At 44.3% G+C, this 19,886-nt stretch overlaps 1 protein-coding gene across 1 annotated transcript in view; it reads left to right on the forward strand.

Moving 5' to 3' along the window:
* jmjd1cb (jumonji domain containing 1Cb) overlaps positions 1-19,886 on the forward strand; it is a gene marked incomplete at its 5' end in the record, with an annotated part of 178,981 nt that overhangs the window by 147,139 nt on the left and 11,956 nt on the right. The window contains 11 exons of the mRNA XM_083635767.1: positions 3,800-4,001; positions 9,310-9,536; positions 11,003-11,155; positions 13,197-13,286; positions 14,272-14,396; positions 15,486-15,732; positions 16,606-16,796; positions 17,447-17,791; positions 17,894-18,062; positions 18,874-18,964; positions 19,399-19,529. Of these exons, the coding sequence (XP_083491893.1) occupies positions 3,800-4,001; positions 9,310-9,536; positions 11,003-11,155; positions 13,197-13,286; positions 14,272-14,396; positions 15,486-15,732; positions 16,606-16,796; positions 17,447-17,791; positions 17,894-18,062; positions 18,874-18,964; positions 19,399-19,529 (1,971 nt within the window). The remainder of the gene's footprint in view (positions 1-3,799; positions 4,002-9,309; positions 9,537-11,002; positions 11,156-13,196; positions 13,287-14,271; positions 14,397-15,485; positions 15,733-16,605; positions 16,797-17,446; positions 17,792-17,893; positions 18,063-18,873; positions 18,965-19,398; positions 19,530-19,886) is intronic.

Raw genomic sequence — 19,886 nt, forward strand, 5'->3', positions numbered from 1 at the left:
TGGGGATGGGGATATTATTCATGAGACCTACTGATCTTCCAACACCACTTCATTGGAGTGGTGGTGGTGGTGGTGGTGGGGGGGATCTGACCAAAACTGTATTTAAGTCATTTTAATGCTTTAAATATTTTAAGGCCGTAAATAGACTGTTTTCACGGAATCGTGTTGCTAGGGAACTGTTTGAAACCTATCTTATTTCATGTCAGCTATTATATTAGCAAAGACTGCAACAGGAAGTAAGCTAGGGGCAATTTAGAATGTTTATGTTGTCAAGTTAAAACATCTATAAGATTTTGAGGACTTGTGGATAGCACATCCTATAATAAGAATGCGAAGGCAGAGGTCACTGTGTGTGAGTGAGCAGAATTGTGTTGGGCCACAGCTAGGCCACAGCTAGGCCACAGCTAGGCCACAGCTAGGCCACAGCTAGGCCATTAAAACACAGCTAGGCCACAGCTAGGCCACAGCTAGGCCACAGCTAGGCCACAGCTAGGCCATTAAAACACAGCTACAGTAGGCCATTTTACGTGCGATCGCGCTGAATCTTTCAGGAACAAGCTAATTAGGGCTGATTAATTGCTAACTGTGCAGATGCTGCACAATGACTGCACAGGCTCCACCGCGCAAATCAGCGGAGCGTCCACAGGCTGCAGTTGAGGTGAGTTGAGGAGCTTTCAGGGGAGTGACCTGCCGGTCCAGGGAGGAGCTGTTGCGGGAGTGACCTGCTCTGACAAAATCAGTCACATTGACCCCAAAACACCTTTTGAGTTGTATACACTGTTGGAAAGAGGAGAATGTAAGCTTTCTGCTGATAAAATTATCTTTGTACTCCAAAGATTGAGTGAGATGCACCCCTTTATGTCCCGACTGTTTCCAAACTATGTTTTTGAGAAAAAGGGCCTCAAAGTTTGACAAAGCAAGCTAGTTCTGCTTGTCATCGCTACATTTATGAGCTTCAAAACTATATTTAGCGTTTGAATTTCACAATAATCTTTACAGAGAATGAAAGCCAAGGCTTTATTTTACTCAAATCTGGTGAAACCCCAAAACAAACAAAATCAATATTTTCTCATAAAATCACATTTCTACACAAACGGGCCAGTGCTACATGTGACTGATTTTGTCAGAGCCTATTTATTTCTTTATTTTACCTTTTTTTAATGCGTTTTACAAATCCGATCACATCCGTTCTTAGTATGTACGTTAAACACATATGCTCATGTTTTTGTATCTGTTGGTGAGCTATTTTCCACATTTATGGTTTCTCGGGAACTTGCGGTAATGTCTGTCCCCACTACAGTCCATCCACTCGACACACTGCACAGGTATTCCTCTAGTAATGTTAACCTCTAGATGGGTAATATGAGCTCTGTCGAGGACATATTTTTCATAGTATGTCTCGGCATGTCTCACCTCTCACCCCTGCCAAGCTGCTTTGCATTAACAATTCCTAGAGGTAGATTCCTGTAATTCAATATTCCTAGAGCGTCGGTCTAGATCTGACCTTTTTGAACCAGTAGAGGCTCCATATCATGGCACATCTCTCTCCCTGTCTCTCTCCATCTCTCTGCTCACTCCCTCTCCCCCATGATACCAAATTCCAGTATTGTTCTGTCTGTATTCTGTGATGTATTTATCTCTTTGACACCATGGATATGAGCTGCTCTCTGTTGGTCCAGTGTAGGGTTTCACTCTCACACACACACACACACACACACACACACACATCTGGTCTGCAGCTGTGTGTGTGCGTGCACATGGTGTTTGACAGGCTGAGAGCTTAAAGTGTAACTTACCCCCAAAACACTTTTTTTCAGCTTTTAACCAATATATATGGCTTTTGGGGTGGTATGTGAAGGATTTTGGTCAAAATCTGCACATTTGAGACCAATCTGTTACAATTTTACAAACCACTATCATTTCAGCAGCATAAGTTCCCTCTATGGGTTCAAACCTGCCTTTTTTGTGCCCTCAAATGAATGGGAGATTTGGTACATCGTGACGTCACGGTGGTATTTGCGCGTGCCCCACTCAAAAAAAAATCACCCAAGTGATTATTACTGTAGTTAACGCGGCGCGAGCCCTTTAAGAGCAATGCATCCATGGGTAATCGCCTACTGTGGCTAATATTAGCCGCTAGTTAGTTATGTTACATGGCAGTAAAACACCACTGAATGACCAAATTGATATAACTTTTAACCATTTCGAGTAACACTGTTTCCATACGGATCACCAGCGTTAGTTTGTTGTTTATAACGTGGCTGTATTGATCATTTATCGTTCTTTATCTCTGATACACTAAAAATACTGGGAGGCGGGCCATAGCGTCTCTGTCGATGATTTGATTTGACAGTTCTGGGCATTGGCGTTGGCCAATCCTGGCGTGTTCCACCCCCAAATCGATTGTGTTCTGGCGCAAAGCGAGTGGGTTTCAGGACGAAACAGTCTCGAGCCACTTACGTTATCTTTAGCAGCGCAGTAAATACAATATTCCTGGAATGCGAGTTTAACTAAACAGTTACATGTCCTCTGCATTCTACAACAAATAAAGACATTACAATTTGTTTTATTTTGTATCTTACATACTTATTGGCCAAGTTATGATAGTTTATTCTGCCAGGGTACAGAAGGGAGTATAGGCGGCCATCTTGCCTGCAGTTTTCAAATCAAGTAGAATACCGTTTTGCAAGAAATCTTGGGGGGTCAGTCCCCCTTTAAGTATTTCATAGTATAAGAGTGGCTGACACACGCTGGAGAACCTTTAAGTATTTCATAGTATAAGAGTGGCTGACACACGCTGGAGAACCTTTAAGTATTTCATAGTATAAGAGTGGCTGACACACGCTGGAGAACCTTTAAGTATTTCATAGTATAAGAGTGGCTGACACACGCTGGAGAACCAGGGATGGATTTCACCTTTTTCCATCAGGGCTCATCTCAGTGCTTACAGCTTTTTCAGTCCCTCTAGAAATTTGCTGTTTTGCAGATACAAACAAACATACTAACATATTCAACACTTTCCCACAATATTTGTGAGAGTTTTGCAATTTTTCAAATACTTTTTCTGCATTTCTGCACAACTTGACAAATCATCACACCTTTTCACATAAAATGGTCCAATCAAACCTTATTTTCTTTCTGTTCATAATACTGTGATAATGGAAGGAAATTGTTTTCTTGGTGCTAGGGATGCACGATATACAGTATCGGCAATCATATCGGTATCGTCAGATGTTAGTCATTGTTTAATATATCGGCATCGGTCCGATGTTGCAGGGTTATTAACATTGGTTATTGGTATTGGCCAAAAATGTCACATTGAGAGGAAATAATGCGGTGAATCTATGATTTATGGACTTTTCCAAATCTTTTTGAAATAAAGAAAGACTACTTTTCAAATTCATAGCTTTTACGTCTTTTTCAGTATATGTACAAAATTTGATTATCATATAAATGTTTTTATACAGATCATATATACAGATCATTTCCCCTCAGAATTCTGACTTTAATCTCAAAATTCTGACTTTGTTTTCAGAATTCCGCCTTTATTCTCAGAATCCTGATTTAAAGTTATAATCTCAAACATTTAAGTCACTATCTGATAGTGAGCCCATTGACACTGTTTGGATCTCACCTGCAATTACCACTCATTGCCATAGGTGTCACCCAAGAGAACAAAACTGAAATCTTAGAGATTATCACTTTCACTTTAAACTCAGACACTCGTGATACTATAGACACTCGTGATAATATAGTGTTTTATGAATATGACTAAGTCATGTGACCTTTCCCCATGCAGATGGGGTCCCGCGCTCGGTGCTGAAGGACTGGAGGAAGGTGAAGAAACTGAAGCAGACGGGCGAATCATTCCTGCAGGACGACTCGTGCGCTGAGATCGGGCCCAACCTGCAGAAGTGCAGGGAGTGCAGGATGCTGCGCAGCAAGAAGGCCGAGGAGCCCGCGCACTCCCCGGTCTTCTGCCGCTTCTACTACTTCAGACGGTAAGCCTCTCACCTAGCTTCTACTACTTCAGACGGTAAAACTGGTTTTATGCTTACGCGAAATCGCCTGCGCCGAGGGGTCGCCGCAGCTGGCTGTCCTATCGCCGCAGCTCAGCGGAGGGGGACGTGCAGCTCCTTGAAAATGTGACTCCGCGGCGTCAACGCGGACGTGACGTGACCAGCACGAGAGCTGTGATTGGCCGTTGCCTTGGGCCGCGCACATATCCGCTGACGTAGTTGTTGTGAGGAATGAGGAAATGCCATTTCCTGATTTAACAGTGCTTGTCCCTCATCTAGCAAAGCCTTCTGCAGGCTCACCGGAATTAGTTTTGAAATGGAGGGACAATAAAATGTCCCCCCACCGACATGATTGCAAGTTCTTGGTAAACGACACGATAACGTCATATGTATTAATGGACATAAGTGTACCACAAGCCACCTAGTGTTTTGGACGTGTACCGCAGCCAACGCGCCGAGTTACATTCGAATATGCACAGTCTCGCTATCGGCGCTAGTCGGCGGCAAGGCTCCAAGTGGAGGCTGTGCAGAACCCTGTCAGCGCCTTAAGCCTCTCACCTAGCTTCTACTACTTCAGACGGTAAAGGGCTCCACATAGTCGAGCGAGGCACCGCGAGGCAGATTGCACACAAGCTCCTCGCTGGGACCGAGACTTTCATGGTCAGAGCGGCAGCCAAGTGATCATTGTACATTGATAAGTGAGAAAGGGTGCATAAAAGTCACAATGAAACGCCATTATGTGCAGTACTGAGTGCGGTTTCACTCTCAAACGACCGTATTGGAATATGATTAGAGTCACCAAACTTGTTTTTACTGAATGTAAATAAGCACGCGTTTCAATTCTCAGCCCTGGCTTCTACTACTTCAGACAGTAAAGCTTAATTTATACTTATTAGAAAGTGTCGCTCAGCACATGGTCGCAGACGAAAAATAAAGTGTCGCTCATGGTGTTGCATTTATACTTCAGTGAACGTTCGCCTCGGTTCAATGGTCACCTGACACCTGAACGCTATAGTGCAGACAGTCAAGAGAAGAGAGGGAATGGAATGCACAGTGAAACCACGTCGGAGACCAGATGTAACGTAGCCTACTTGGCTGCAGCCGCATATAACGACACACAAATACACAACTCACCTCCTCTCTCTCTGGAAAATTGGTCACGATGTTCTTTGTGATTTTCACGGAAGTCATACATCAAGGACAGGCTGATAAAAATAGCGGGGACACGTTCATTCATATCATTCCAGTGAAAACCAAAACAAGGAAGTCAAGTGCGTGCCGTCTATATAGCCAATCAGACTTGCGCGACACATCGTGACGTAGTCAGCGATACTAGACATTTCACTAGGTAGCAGACACCTCTCGCCGACACTTGAAAGTGTCGACTCAAGTCCTCATTTCTGTCGGTGACGGTTTCAAAAGTGTCGCCAGACCAAGCATAAATTAGGCTTAAGCCTCTCACCTAGCTTTCATTCAGGGGTGGGACCATTATGCTTATCTTCCCATTCTATACTATCACCATACTTGGGTGCCGATTCGATAAGTATTGCGATTCGATATTACGATTTTTTTTTGGCTTTTTTAACAGACCATGGGAAAAAGTTGAATCATACACTTCTAGCGACTGTATATGAGTCATATTTCCAAAAACAATGCAGTCAGTCTTTCTGAGATTTATTTTGGCAGCAGGTTTAGTTGAGTTCAGAGGTTCTCTCTCTCTGTCTCTCTGTGTCTCTCTCTCTCTCTCTCTCTCTCTCTCTCTCTGGCACACACACACACACACACACACACACACACACACACACACACACACACACACACGTTGGATAATCCAGCAGGCTTGGGTCTAGTGGAGTAAATCTGACAAAGAGGATTTTCTGCTCTCTAATCTTTTCCGTTCTGACTGAGGTGCTGCTGCAATCTCCTCTTTCAGTCCATCTCCAGAGTATCCGCAGAGTCTTGAAAAGTATTAAAAGTTGATAAATAAATTTAGGGAAATGTAATGCCCTTTAAAAAGTATTAAAAACTCTTAATCGCGATTTGAGAGGTATTACATTGTGTAGCTATTGTGCTGATGGTGTTAAATGAGCATATGATGTCGTACCATATCGTTCACAGACCCCTGATTTGAATCAAAATCGTATTGTGGCAGACTTTGTGATATCAGCAAATATAATATTGTTGTCCAAAGAATCTAAGTTAAGTTAGTTAAGTAAAGTAAAGTTATCCTTTAATTATCCCCATGGGGAAATTTATCCTCTGCATTTGACCTGCGCGGCATATCAAAGTGTCTGTTGGAGTAGATACAGTCAGACCTACCAAAGTGTCTGTTAGAGTAGATACATTCAGACCTACCAAAGTGTCTGTTGGAGTAGATACATTCAGACCTACCAAAGTGTCTGTTAGAGTAGATACATTCAGACCTACCAAAGTGTCTGTTGGAGTAGATACATTCAGACCTACCAAAGTGTCTGTTAGAGTAGATACATTCAGACCTACCAAAGTGTCTGTTGGAGTAGATACATTCAGACCTACCAAAGTGTCTGTTAGAGTAGATACATTCAGACCTACCAAAGTGTCTGTTAGAGTAGATACATTCAGACCTACCAAAGTGTCTGTTAGAGTAGATACAGTCAAGTCAAGTCAAGTCAAGTCAAGTCAAGTTTATTTATATAGCCCTAATTCACAAGCATGTCTCAGAGGGCTTCACAGAAAGTATGTCTAGCTGATTCTAGCTAACACACAGTAACAAGAATATACAGAATAAAGATAACATTTGAACAATTGATAATATCGAAAATATAGAAATGAAGAGAGAGCAGAGGAGAGAGCAGGAGAAGGGGGAAGAGCAGGGGGAATGTGAGAGAGTGATGGGGTGGGGAGAGTGATGGGGTGGGGAGGGAATGGGAGATGTTGGAGGGTATAGGAGGTGGGGAAGGAGCAAGAGGAGAGAGCAGGAGAGGGGAAGGGGGAGGGGTGTGGGGGAGAAGAGAGCAGGGGGAGGGAGGAGGTGGGGAGAGAATGAGAAATATAGACGCACATCTTGCAAACGGACATATGTCAATTTCTAAGCAACCAAACTATGCCTAATTTAATTGGCTGCAAGCCTTTAGTAATGAGTCCTTTTGCCAGATAAGCACATGTTCACATATAGAGCTTATGGGTGCCTTGCTTTAGGGAAGAGTGGGTGCCATGCTTTGAATAGTGGCGAAATACTAAGAGCATGGGTGCCATGCTTTAAATAGTGGCGGAATATTGCCATGCTATGCCATGCTTTAAATAGTGGCGGAATATTGGAGAGGATAGAGTGGGTGCCATGCTTTGGAGTAAAATGTGTACTATGCTTTAGAGTGGTGGGGGAAAGGGGGAAGGGGAAGAACACCGGGAAGAGGAGAAAGCAGGAGAGTGGAGGAGGGAGGAGAGGGCAGAGAGGAGGAGAGAACAGAGAAGGAGAGGTGGGAGGGTGCAGGGGAAGGAGAGCAGCGGGAATGTGAGAGAGGGGAGAGGACAGAGGAGGAGATAACAGAGAAGGAGAGGGAGGCAGGGTAGGGGTAGAGGCAGAGTAGAGGTAGGGTCTAGGGTGGAGGGAGGGAGTAGGATACGGGCCCGGATTAGGGCGAGGGTGGGGAGAAAATGGGAAATGTGGAGGAGGAGAGAACAGAGAAGGAGAGGTGGGAGGGTGCAGGGGAAGGAGAGCAGGGGGAATGTGAGAGAGGGGAGAGGACAGAGAGGAGGAGAGAGGCAGAGAAGGAGAGGTGGGAGGGTGCAGGGGAAGGAGAGCAGGGGGAATGTGAGAGAGGGGAGAGCAGGAAGTGGCAGGGATTCAGGAAAATAGGGGAGAAGAGGAGAAGGAGGAGAAGGAGCAGAGGGGGGGAGAAGGAGGAGAGCAGGAGAAGGGAGGGGGGGGCGGTGGGATGTGTATGTATGTATCCAGTCAGACCTACCAAAGTGTCTGTTGGAGTAGATACATTCAGACCTACCAAAGTGTCTGTTAGAGTAGATACATTCAGACCTACCAAAGTGTCTGTTAGAGTAGATACATTCAGACCTACCAAGGTGTCTGTTGGAGTAGATACATTCAGACCTACCAAGGTGTCTGTTGGAGTAGATACATTCAGACCTACCAAAGTGTCTGTTAGAGTAGATACATTCAGACCTACCAAGGTGTCTGTTGGAGTAGATACATTCAGACCTACCAAAGTGTCTGTTGGAGTAGATACATTCAGACCTACCAAAGTGTCTGTTAGAGTAGATACATTCAGACCTACCAAGGTGTCTGTTGGAGTAGATACATTCAGACCTACCAAGGTGTCTGTTGGAGTAGATACATTCAGACCTACCAAAGTGTCTGTTAGAGTAGATACAGTCAGACCTACCAAAGTGTCTGTTGGAGTAGATACATTCAGACCTACCAAAGTGTCTGTTAGAGTACATAGTCAGACCTACCAAAGTGTCTGTTAGAGTAGATACATTCAGTCAAAATGTACCAGCATTTGGCTTGTATTAATTTCCCATTCTGTCAACAGAATCACATCTTACATCAGAGGCATGCACTGATATGTAGGAACTTTGAGATAATTTAGCTTTTTCATCTTTTATTTGACACTTAGTAGAGACAGCCTGGGAGAGAGGGGCGAGTGCCATTCAACAAAGGTACTGGGTCGGATTCAAACCCAGGCCTTACCACTGAACCACCAGTAAAAAAGAAAGAAACTGACACAATACTCATTTGCAACAGTATGGATACCAGCAGTGCTCGCTCTTAATGAAAAATCAAACATACTACAGATTTTTCTCTCCCTATCATTGGTGGGTATCTGTTGCTTCAACAAGCTAAAAGTGTTCTGATAGGCTGATGATTTGATGCGTTTTTAATGAGGTTATGAAGAAGCATGTGTCTCTCTGTCCATCTGTCTGTTTATTTTTCTGCCTCTTGATGTGGTGTCATATCCCCCCGGGAACGAAAATGGTATCGAATCGTATCAATATTTTCCTCTATAGCGGTATCGAAGCTAGAAATTCTCGTGACAACCCTACCCAAGACTAGATTCTGTTCAGCAAAATTAGTCAAAACTGTGGAATTGTAAAGAACTGTCTCAATCTTTACACCTAACTGATGACTGTTACCTAAAAACATACTCTAAACATACTGCTGATGGAAGATGCTTTCGACGAAAGCCTCAGTCAAATGGGACCGAGAGTATTATATACTATAGTATTATATACCGTTGCAATCTTTACTGGGCAAAACTGGAGGCTAGCAAGATTTGTTTTCTGCCATCCGATCCAGGCTTTCCTATAGTAAGAACGGAGTGCTCCGTATGGACGGCTTCTCCAGTCCGGAGCAGTTTGACGACGAGGCCCTGGCGCTGTGGGTGCCTGGGGGGCTGCAGGGGGCGCTGCAGGAGAGCCAGCTGGACCAAAGCACTGCCAAGTACATCCTCAGCTTCATCGCAGACAAGTTCTGTCAGATGGTCCTGACGGAGAACACGGCAGCCACCTGGCTCAAGAAGGATGGTGAGACATGAGGACATTTTATAGCCTGACATCAGACACCCATTTCCACCTTCTAGTCTGAGACTGCACACTGTTTAACCAATTTCTTTCTCTCTCACACTGTATGTATCCATCAAGCATAAGAATGCCAAACAAAAAAAACACACCAGAGAACTGTATCTTATGTTAGTTACTCCAGTCGGGAGAACGTAAAAAAAATAAAATCTCCCTTTGAATACCGTAAATGCCCTCCCACCAGTGTGCCATTCAGATTTCAAAGTAATTTGCACTTTTAATACATTTAAATCAGCCTTGATAGCAGACGGCGGCTGCAGCCATTGTTGGTGACGTTACTCATCGCCACACTTGACAACGGCGTAGTCTCGCCCTTTTGGCTGTTTAATGATGCTGATTGGCCAATTGTTAGTCCCCCTCGGTGCTGATTGGTGAAACAGGAGAAAAGCCTTTTTCATATGACGATGCCAGACAAGAAGCAGCCAAACCAGAGACCTTTAATATAGATAGACACACCCCTACTTCCAGTCACTTCCGGTATCTGTGCCACGGAGGTTTCGCCCACTGCCACGCCCACTAAGGAGACTGGTCAGCCAATGAAGGTTCATACCATTGACAAGCTGATGCTCATTTAGGAGAATGGAAGAGTATAATTTCTTCTTCTTTCTTCTTGAAGCCTTGAGTGGTGTGTCTGTATCTACATTAAAGCTCTCTGCCAAACCCAACTGTGTAGTGGGCAGATTCCAAGCATTTTGATCAAAAGAGCCCCAAAATCTCAATGACATGGCATCAAGAATATACTCAATGATGATGATGATGATGATGATGATGATGATGATGATCATTATTATCATTACTACTACTACTCAAAGAAATCATGCATAGTGAGGGAGATGAGTAATGTGCAGTGTTGGGCAGGTTACTCAGGAGATGTAATTAGTTACTTATTACATATTACTCCTTAAAAAGTAATATAATTACTTTACCTATTACTTGGTATCAAAAGTAACGGCCTGTTTAGCCAGCTCCTTTTAGAACTGAATCCACTTTATTGGAATAATTATTAACCTTGCAGGAGGAGTCAACAAACAGCCATGTGTCAACCTAGGACAAAAAACTAACTGCGTTCTGGCAATGCAGCAGCCAGACCTATCTCCACACTCCACAGCGCTGGAGAAAGTAATGCAGTAACTTGAAGTTACTTGGATTAGTAACTGTAATATATTTGACTGTTTTGGAAATTGTAACCCATTGCATTACTAGTTACTGGGAAAGTAATTAAATTACAGTAACGTGTTACTTTACTTTACTTTACTGCCCAATGTGTAAATGAGACATATTGTTGACTTGTTGGGGCGTGTTTGTGTGGTGCGTGTTTGTGTGGTGCGTGTTTGTGTGGTGCGTGTTTGTGTGTGTTTGTGTGTTTGTGTGGGGTGTGTGTGTGGTGTGTGTTTGTGTGGTGTGTGTTTTAGCTAAGCTGGCATGGAAGCGAGCAGTGAGAGGGGTGAGGGAGATGTGTGACGCCTGCGAGGCGACACTCTTCAACATCCACTGGGTCTGTCAGAAGTGTGGCTTTGTCGTCTGCCTGGACTGCTACAAGGCCAAGGAGAGGAAGAGCTCCAAAGGTCAGTACTGTGTGTGTGTGTGTGTGTGTGTGTGTGTGTGTGCGCGTGCTAGGGATGAACCAATTACTAGTTGAATGCTAAACCGTGATGAAACTACTGACCGTTAGTACAGTAACTTTGGCTTAACTAACTACCTTAATTAACTTAATTATTTAATTACTTAATTAACTGATTGACTTGGATGCATTGTATTTACAGTATTACCATTTCAAATGTTGATGATCATTAAAGGCCTGTACAGACACAATTGGCCGTGTTTGTGAGTGGGAAGCCGGTGGGGTATGAGTCCTGGTCGCTGCACTAGCGCCTCCTCTGGTCGGTCGGGGCGCCTCTTCAGGGGCGTTAGGGGAACTGGGGTGCTACGTCCTGCCAGTGAAACTCTTTGCTGTCAGGTGAAAAGAAGCAGCTGGCGACTGCACATGTATCGGAGGAAGCATGTGCTAGTCTACAACTCTCCGCAGGTCGGCAGAGGGGGAGGAGCAACGACCGGGACAGCAGGGGGAATTGACCAAGTACAATTGGGGGGGAAATGGGAGATAAACCGGTGACAAAACTTCATTAAAAAATCATTTCAGTGAGTGTATCAGTGCTATTTGAACATTTTCAGCACAGTTTAACAATACCCTGATAATACTGGTGATAACCGTGATAATTTGGTCACTATAATTGTGATGTGAAATTTTCATACAGTTTAATCTCTACTGCACGCTCTCACCTTTCTACAATGTACTTAATGATAATGTAATATCAAATAATGTAAGAATCCGTATTCTTCCATGTTCATATGACAGAGCCCTGTTTGAGCTGCACAAGTGCTTTTCAGCCATATGGCATCTGATTGCACTGATGCTCAGAATCTGATTGCACTGATGAACGTGTTGCTGTGGGTTTATTGACACTGCTGCTTCCTCCTTTGGTTCTGGCTCTTGGTCCAGATGGGAACACAGCTCATTTGAACTTGGATGGCACCACATAAGTGAAGTGAGATGCCTGAAAATGCGAGTCGTCTAACAAGAGAACTGTGATGCAGTTTGTCAGGAGTGAGAATATAATCCAGACCAGCTACAGGAAACCACCCTAACACGCAAGGGTTTATGGATAGAAAGAGACAGATGTTGACATCTGACAGCCAGCACTTTGCATGCTTTGAAAGCCGAGCTAGAAAAGCATGTGGACTGATGCTGGACTTCAGCTGTTTCTTCATATGTTCTGAACACCAAAGAAGGTCACTTGCATCAAAGAGCATTGAAAAAAATCCATCTTGCTAAATTAAAGTTACAGGGACTGGAATCAGATTTGGTCTCTTATCTGGTGGTCTGACAGTGCAACTTGAGTCCACGTGTCTTTTGTTTACAAGCTCTGGTTTGCTTGTAATTGGGCAGTGGGAATCTAATGGAACCAAATACAATAACAACAAATGGAACAAGCTTTTTAAACCAAACACATCTTCAACTACTAGAAATGGGGAAACGATCAGTTTGGTTGGGATGAAAAGCTGTCTGCTCTTGGTCCTGGATGCAAGTGAAAGTGGCTGCTGCCGCCTCTTGTCTCTGGGTGAAGTGAGGGATAACGACTAGGTGTTGCACGACGTGGAGGCGAAGTTTCCTCCGCAAAATGCTTTAAAATTGTTTAACGCATACCTAGGAGTTGATTATCCCGCTTATACCATGGTCATTTGCAAACAATATTAAATAAAAGCATTCGCAATTTTTGTGCGCAAGTTTAGGAATCGAAATCTAACGTTTTTCACAAACCATAACTCTGTTTACCTAGCAACACCTGGGAAACTGACTAATACCTGGAACAATCATTACCGTCCCGTCAGCCTCTTCTTATGCAGTAGATTTTTACATTTGTGTACTTTCTCGAATATTGCGATATTTCCGAAAATCGGCCCAAGCCTACTCCTCAGGATTAATGTGTATATGTAGAAACTGTTGTTTGTATAAAAAAAAAAAAAAAAAACAGAATCGCTGAAACATGTGATTGCAGTTGTTACCAAGACTAACATGTGTCTCTCTCTCTCTCTCTTCCTGGTCAGATAAAGAACTGTATGGCTGGCTGAAGTGTGTGAAAGGACAGCCCCATGACCATAAACACCTGATGCCAACGCAGATCATACCTGGCACTGGTACTTGCTACTGTCTCTTTCTCTGCCTCTCCATCTTGTTGTGTCTCTCATGTCATACAGTTGCTCTGTTAGCTGTGGTCTGTTTCTGTCTCTGCATTTGAGTTTGACAGATATTGTCTTTTTGAAGATCAATACTGCTGTTTGGATTCAAGCCACTGATTTTGCACCAGTATTCAGTTTGACCCTGGCCATGCCAACAAAATCCAAATATTCAGTGCTCCCCCAGAATTGTATTAATAATAATAATTATTTTTATTTTTATTATTATTATTATTATTATTATTATTATTAGACCAGTGTTATTTAGTAATGCGTAATAAACAACGATCAGTGTTATTTAGTAATGCATAATAAACAAAGAGACGGCAGTCATGTTCCATTCTAACACTACGCCAAGGCCATCCTAATTTCAGGTAAAGTAAGCAGTGGTGGGTTCTGAATTAAGCTCGAGTTATAAACGGTAAGGCACTGTGATAGCAAGCGTCAAGTGATTTCAAAGTAGAAGGGGCTGCATTCATATAGTATATCACCATAATCCAAAACGGCAATCAGAGTTGATTGTACAATATTCTTTTTATTTTCAAAAGTAAAGCATATGACCGGTTTCTGTAGAGAGATCCCAGTCTAATCCTCAGTATATCATAAAAATACAAAGAGCATTAATATAATCATGAAGATATACAGTACATTCATTCAGACATACAGTATGTACAAACATGAGGGGGAAATTAATTCCCATAGACAACTAGACAATGCTGCAAAAACATGAATCAGTCAAACTGCATCATATCACTGCCTGGATCCGTCCCAATTTTAATAAAAGGACAATAGCAAACCATATTATCATCAGTCCAACACTAATATCAATATTACCTGGTGTTGGAATGCTGCACTGGCTTTTTGCAATTTGGAAAATAATGGTTTATTATATTTTGGTCTTTTCTTTTGGATGTTGTAATTGTGCTCTGTCATATTGATGTTTCAGTGCTGGCAGAGTTGGTGAGCTCCACGCACTCCCTGCGAGAAAAATGCAACATCAAATCCCACTGTCCCTGCACCAGCAAACAGAACCTCCTCACCAAGCTCCCGGCTACCAACGGAGTCTCACAGGTACAGCCAAGCCACACCAACACATAGGCCATGTCTATATTAGGCCGTTTTGGTCCAACACATAGGCCATGTCTATATTAGGCCGTTTTGGTCCAACACATAGGCCATGTCTACATTAGGTCGTTTTGTATGGATTCGCACTTCGTTTGCCCCTATTGTCCACACTGCCCCCATTGTTGTGCCCCTATAGAGAGCCGCAGGGATGATGTATTTTTGTAGTCGGAACGCGGAAGTCCCGGACTCCCTGGTTCTTCACTCTTTCTGCCTATGGGATTTTTGAATGCGTTTTTGGCGCGATGCTTCAAATAAGGTCTCTGGGCAACGCAAGCTTAATCAAACGCGAAGCAGTGTTCAGCGGGATAATCTTCACACATGAGGACCACTTTCATGAGTTTTGAAGCGTAAATGCGAGCCCTAGAAGTAAAAAGCTCATGCTAAGCTATTCCAGAACTACGCACAGTGTCGCATAGGCTTCCCCGTCACATCACCACTCAACCTGGAGTGTTGTTGATGTGTGCGCTGCTGTGCACTGATTACCCCGGGCTTGAACCAGGTGAGGGAAAGAGAATTTCCGTGTTCGTCCTTTGAAGTGATGACGTTATTGACGTATAATATCCCCGTCGACTCAACAGTGTAGTCTCATTTAGTCGTTTGCTAGCTAGCCGCCCTTTTAACGGCACGTAAAAGCTTAAAAACTCATAAAAGTGGTCCTCATGTGTGAAGATTATCCTGCTGAACACTGGTTCACATTTGAATAAGCTTGCGTTAACCACAGACCTCATTTGAAGCATCGCGCCAAAAACCCATTCAAAAATCCCATAGGCGAAAACAGTGAAGAACCGGGAGTGTTAGCATCAATGTTTTCCGGACTCATTCCTGTGGCTCTCTATTGTTCTTAGCCTCAAGGCTCCTAAACGGAGCCTCCGGTCTCTGTCTATCTACCCCATCTTCATCTCCAAGATCCATGGATGACTACTGGATGAATTACATATACTGATATGTAAGGGATAATCAACTCCTTGGGCTCTCTATAATGGGCTCAACTGGTCATTGTCCCTCTAACCTTTAAGCCCCGCCTTCCTTGGCCAGGTCCTGCAGAACGTACTGAACCACAGCAACAAACTGTCCCTGCTCAAAGCCGAGCCGGGCTCCCAGCAGGAGCGAGGAGGCACCAAGGTGGAGACCAATGGAGGAGGGGGCATGGGAGGCGGCGTGGGGGGGAGCAGTCCAGGGAGCGACGCGGGGAGCACCCCTGTCACCCCGCCACCCGAGTCCCACTCACCGCTGCACTTCCTGGCCGACCTGGCGGAGCAGAAATCCCGCGAGGAAAAGAAAGGTGAGGGGGGGGCGGGGAGGGAGAGCAAGATTTGGGAATTGATAATCCCATTCCTTAATGTTTCCCTTTTCAGTTCCCGTCTTAAAGCCATATTCACACACGATAAGTCATATCTGGGGACCTCTGGTCATTTGTAATAATTGCAGAGGTCGTCTGTGATCTTAATCCCATGTGAATCGGCCATGTCCGTCATTTGTAAAGTAGTAATTCCACCGCAAATGACCAAACACACCGACCTCTGATAATATTAGTCCCCTGTTTTTGTGAATAAAACAAATGGCTTCTTCCATAACGAGCCTGACGGCTGATTGCTGACATTATGGTTCATTCCTATGCCTCTTATAATGTTTGATGTTTATATTTTTCATGCCTGAGTGAGAGCAACTGTAGCATGACTCAATTTCCCCTCGGGGATCAATAATCAAACTGATTCTGATTCTGAGACGGGTGAGATTCGCCGTATTGATTTAAAAAGAAAATCAGATTTTATTCATATTTATTGAAATCGAATTATATTCTAATCTCGAAAATTCGTTCCAACAGCCCTAGTGCTAATGTCATCTGGACCTACAATTGGTCAGCTCCAACTCTATTCTCGAGTCAATTGGACTGTAAACAAGAAGAGGAAATCTTGGAGCGGACATCCACTATACAGCAGAACCCATAAAGTCATATTAGTGGTCAGACTGAGAGACTCTGGGTGCTCAGATTGACTGAAATCTAAATAGTCACTGAAGATTATTAAGATATTGCCCTCACAACAAATATTCAATACACAAAACAATAACGACTGAGACAAAAACAATGACTGAGCAACAATCTTCTTCCGTTTCCTTCTGGCCCCTCCCCCTCCCGTCCCTCTTCCACCAATAGAAAACAAGGAGTCTGTGTTGCTAGGTAAATGTGTGAAGGAAGAGAAGGAAGGAGAGAGCCTGTGTAAGGGGAACAGCACAGAGCAGGGCTCCACGCTCAGAGACCTGCTCACCACCACGGCCGGCAAGCTCCGGATGGGCTCTACTGACGCAGGCATCGCCTTCGCTCCAGTCTACTCTACTGCTTCACAGGTACACACACACACACACACACACACACACACACACACACACACACATAAACACAAACACACACACACACACATACGTACACACACACACACACACACACACACACACACACACACACACACACACACACGTACACATAAACACACACACACACACACACGTACACATAAACACACACACACACACACACACACACACATACAGATACACACACGCACGCACACCCACACACACACACACACACACATAAACACACACATAAACACAAGCTCCAGCTGGGCTCTACTGACGCAGGCATCGCTCCAGTCTACTCTACTGCTTCACAGGTACACACACACACACACACACACGCAGAGACATTCACACACACATTTTCCCACTTTGCAAAGTCATCCTGTGAGCCGGATTGAACCCTTTGGTGGGCCGATTCTGGCCCCTGGGCCGTATGTTTGACACCCCTGCTGTAAACATCACTTTGTCATGTTTTTCAAACATTCTCTTTCCTCTCCACCTCTGCCCCTCTCATCCTGCCCTCCACCTCTGCCCCTCTCATCCTGCCCTCCACCTCTGCACCTCTCATCCTGTCCTCCACCCTCATCCTGTCCTCCACCCTCATCCTGTCCTCCACCTCTGCCCCTCTCGTCCTGCAGACCGGTAAGGGTGGGCGGACAATGCCCAATATCCTTGACGACATCATCGCCTCAGTTGTGGAAAATAAAATCCCCGCCACCCGCCAGAACGCCACCAGCAAGCTGTCAATCAAGCATGAACCCATCATCCCCAGCAACATCAACCCCATCCTCGCTGCCACAGAGGACGCCAAACCAGACAGGAAGAAGCTCGCCTCGGTTACCGCAGAGGTGACGGAGGAATCGACCAATCAGCATCCGGATATCCCCCACTGCTGGTTGTACAACAGGCGGCTACTGTGGCTGAAAGATCACCGCAACCAGAACAACTGGAAGCTGTTCAGAGAGTGCTGGAGACAGGGACAGGTACGCAGTAGTAGTCATAGTAGTAACTGCATCATAATCATAATCATTTGTGCCCATGTGATGATGTGTCTGTGTATGTAATGTGATGTGATGTCTGTCTAGCCTGTGTTGGTGTCGGGCGTCCATAAGAGACTGAATCCCAGTCTGTGGAAAGCCGACTCCTTCAACCAGGAGTTTGCAGACCACCAGGGAGACCTACTCAACTGTAAAGACCAGCTGCTCTCCAACTCTGGCATCAAGGAATTCTGGGATGGATTTGAGGACATCACCAGTGAGTTCATCCACTGTTCTTAACAGCATTCTGTGAAGACATGGTCATCACTTATAGTATACAGTTCAGAAGAGTATGTTAATCACATCACACCTCTTAAGACATGGTCATCACTTATAGTATACAGTTCAGAAGAGAGAGAAGCGGTTGGTTGACCGGCAAATCTAGAATTAGCCAGTCAGTGGTGTGTGGTGTCCATGACTCCATGGTGGTGTCTGTATGCAAAGCTGTGTGTGTCCCTCAAGAGTTGCCGTAGTTCAGATGCGTTGACGAGCTTCCGCTGTTGACATGTGTGGTCCTCCTGAGGATAAATGTGGAAGCGCTTCCTAAAGCTACAGCCTGACTCTCTCGTTTGTTGTTTTATTAACGAAGTGTCAAGTAATAGGCGAACCCAAACGCTCGGTTACACTACGCTAAGGTTATTTATTGCTATCTATCGTTAGCTATCGCTAACATTAACACGAGAGAGGACATACAAACGGCGATATGCATGGACTAAATACGGGTGGATAGACCCTTTTCACGGGGGCCATTTTGTGTCGAAAAGGCAGGGTAAACACAGGTGCAAGCAAAACAGTAATGAGGGTTTTCAACTTCCAATCAGGGAAGTTGGAAACCCTCGCACATGTTGGTGTTATTTCGTCTTTTTAAAATATATATTAAGACAATAAATGCATTAATCTCTCAATTGGGTATTGATCATGAGAGATTACAGAATTTGAAAGAGGAATTTTGGCTCTTAATGATGAATTGAAGCTGAATGAAAGCTGATTGTGAGTTGAGTCTCACTAAGGTCATCTTTCCTCATCAGAGCGGCCAAAGTCAAAGGATGGAGAGCCCATGGTTTACAGGCTGAAGGACTGGCCCTCCGGAGAGGAGTTCATGGCCCTCATGCCCTCCAGGTACACACAGTTACACAATGACTCAAAAATACAAAGGTCACTCCAGATGCATTGTGGAAGCCAGAGGTTTTCCCCCCAGGGGGGCTCCAAGCAGTTTCAGGGGAGGTTCAGAGAATGGAAGTTTTTCCCAGAGTCAGAAACTAATAAATGCCTTCAGAGAGACCTCTTTATGCATTTGGTGTAGTCTGAAGTCAAGCAGCAATATCAGGCTATCTTGGCTCAGTTGTTGAGTGTCTATGAGATCAAATAACATGATCCCATAGGGGGGTGGCTTTTTCCAAGCTTTGTCTGTGGGAGGCCCACAGTCTCAGACTTTGACCCTCACTGGTATAGGCAAAGATGGACAGAGGGCTAACCTAATAATAATGTCAACACACACATAAACACAAATGAGCCCCAACCCATGGAAATAGCCTTTCTTGTATCTTTTGCAGGTACGATGACTTGATGAGGAATCTGCCCCTGCCAGAGTACTCGGATCCAGAAGGCAACCTGAACCTGGCCTCCCACCTCCCTTCTTTCTTTGTCAGACCAGACCTGGGACCAAGGCTCTGCTGTGCCTACGGTAGGACCACCGGGGAAGGAAGTCAGCCAGCTAAATAGTCAAATGCTAGGATATCATTAGCTACTGAGTTTGGCCGCTTTACTAGCCAATTAACCAGCTCACATGCAGCAGCAGTAATTATTTGATGTCATACTTGAATCTTGAATCTAGCGATGCTGCTGTCAGCACATCAGCAGAGGCTCCGGATAACGTTAAGCACTGCTCCGACTTTGAATAGGACTACAAGTCTTGTAAATATAATAGTTTTGAAAGCTAAATGACAAGTATAGTTTGTTGTCTCACTGGATTAGTCTTTAATTTGATTTGAGAAATAAGCTCAGCATCCAATGAAATAAATGTTATGAAGTTCATTACCGT

The sequence above is a fragment of the Poromitra crassiceps genome (assembly GCF_964638095.1).
Source record: "Poromitra crassiceps genome assembly, chromosome: 4".
NCBI lineage: Eukaryota > Metazoa > Chordata > Actinopteri > Beryciformes > Melamphaidae > Poromitra > Poromitra crassiceps.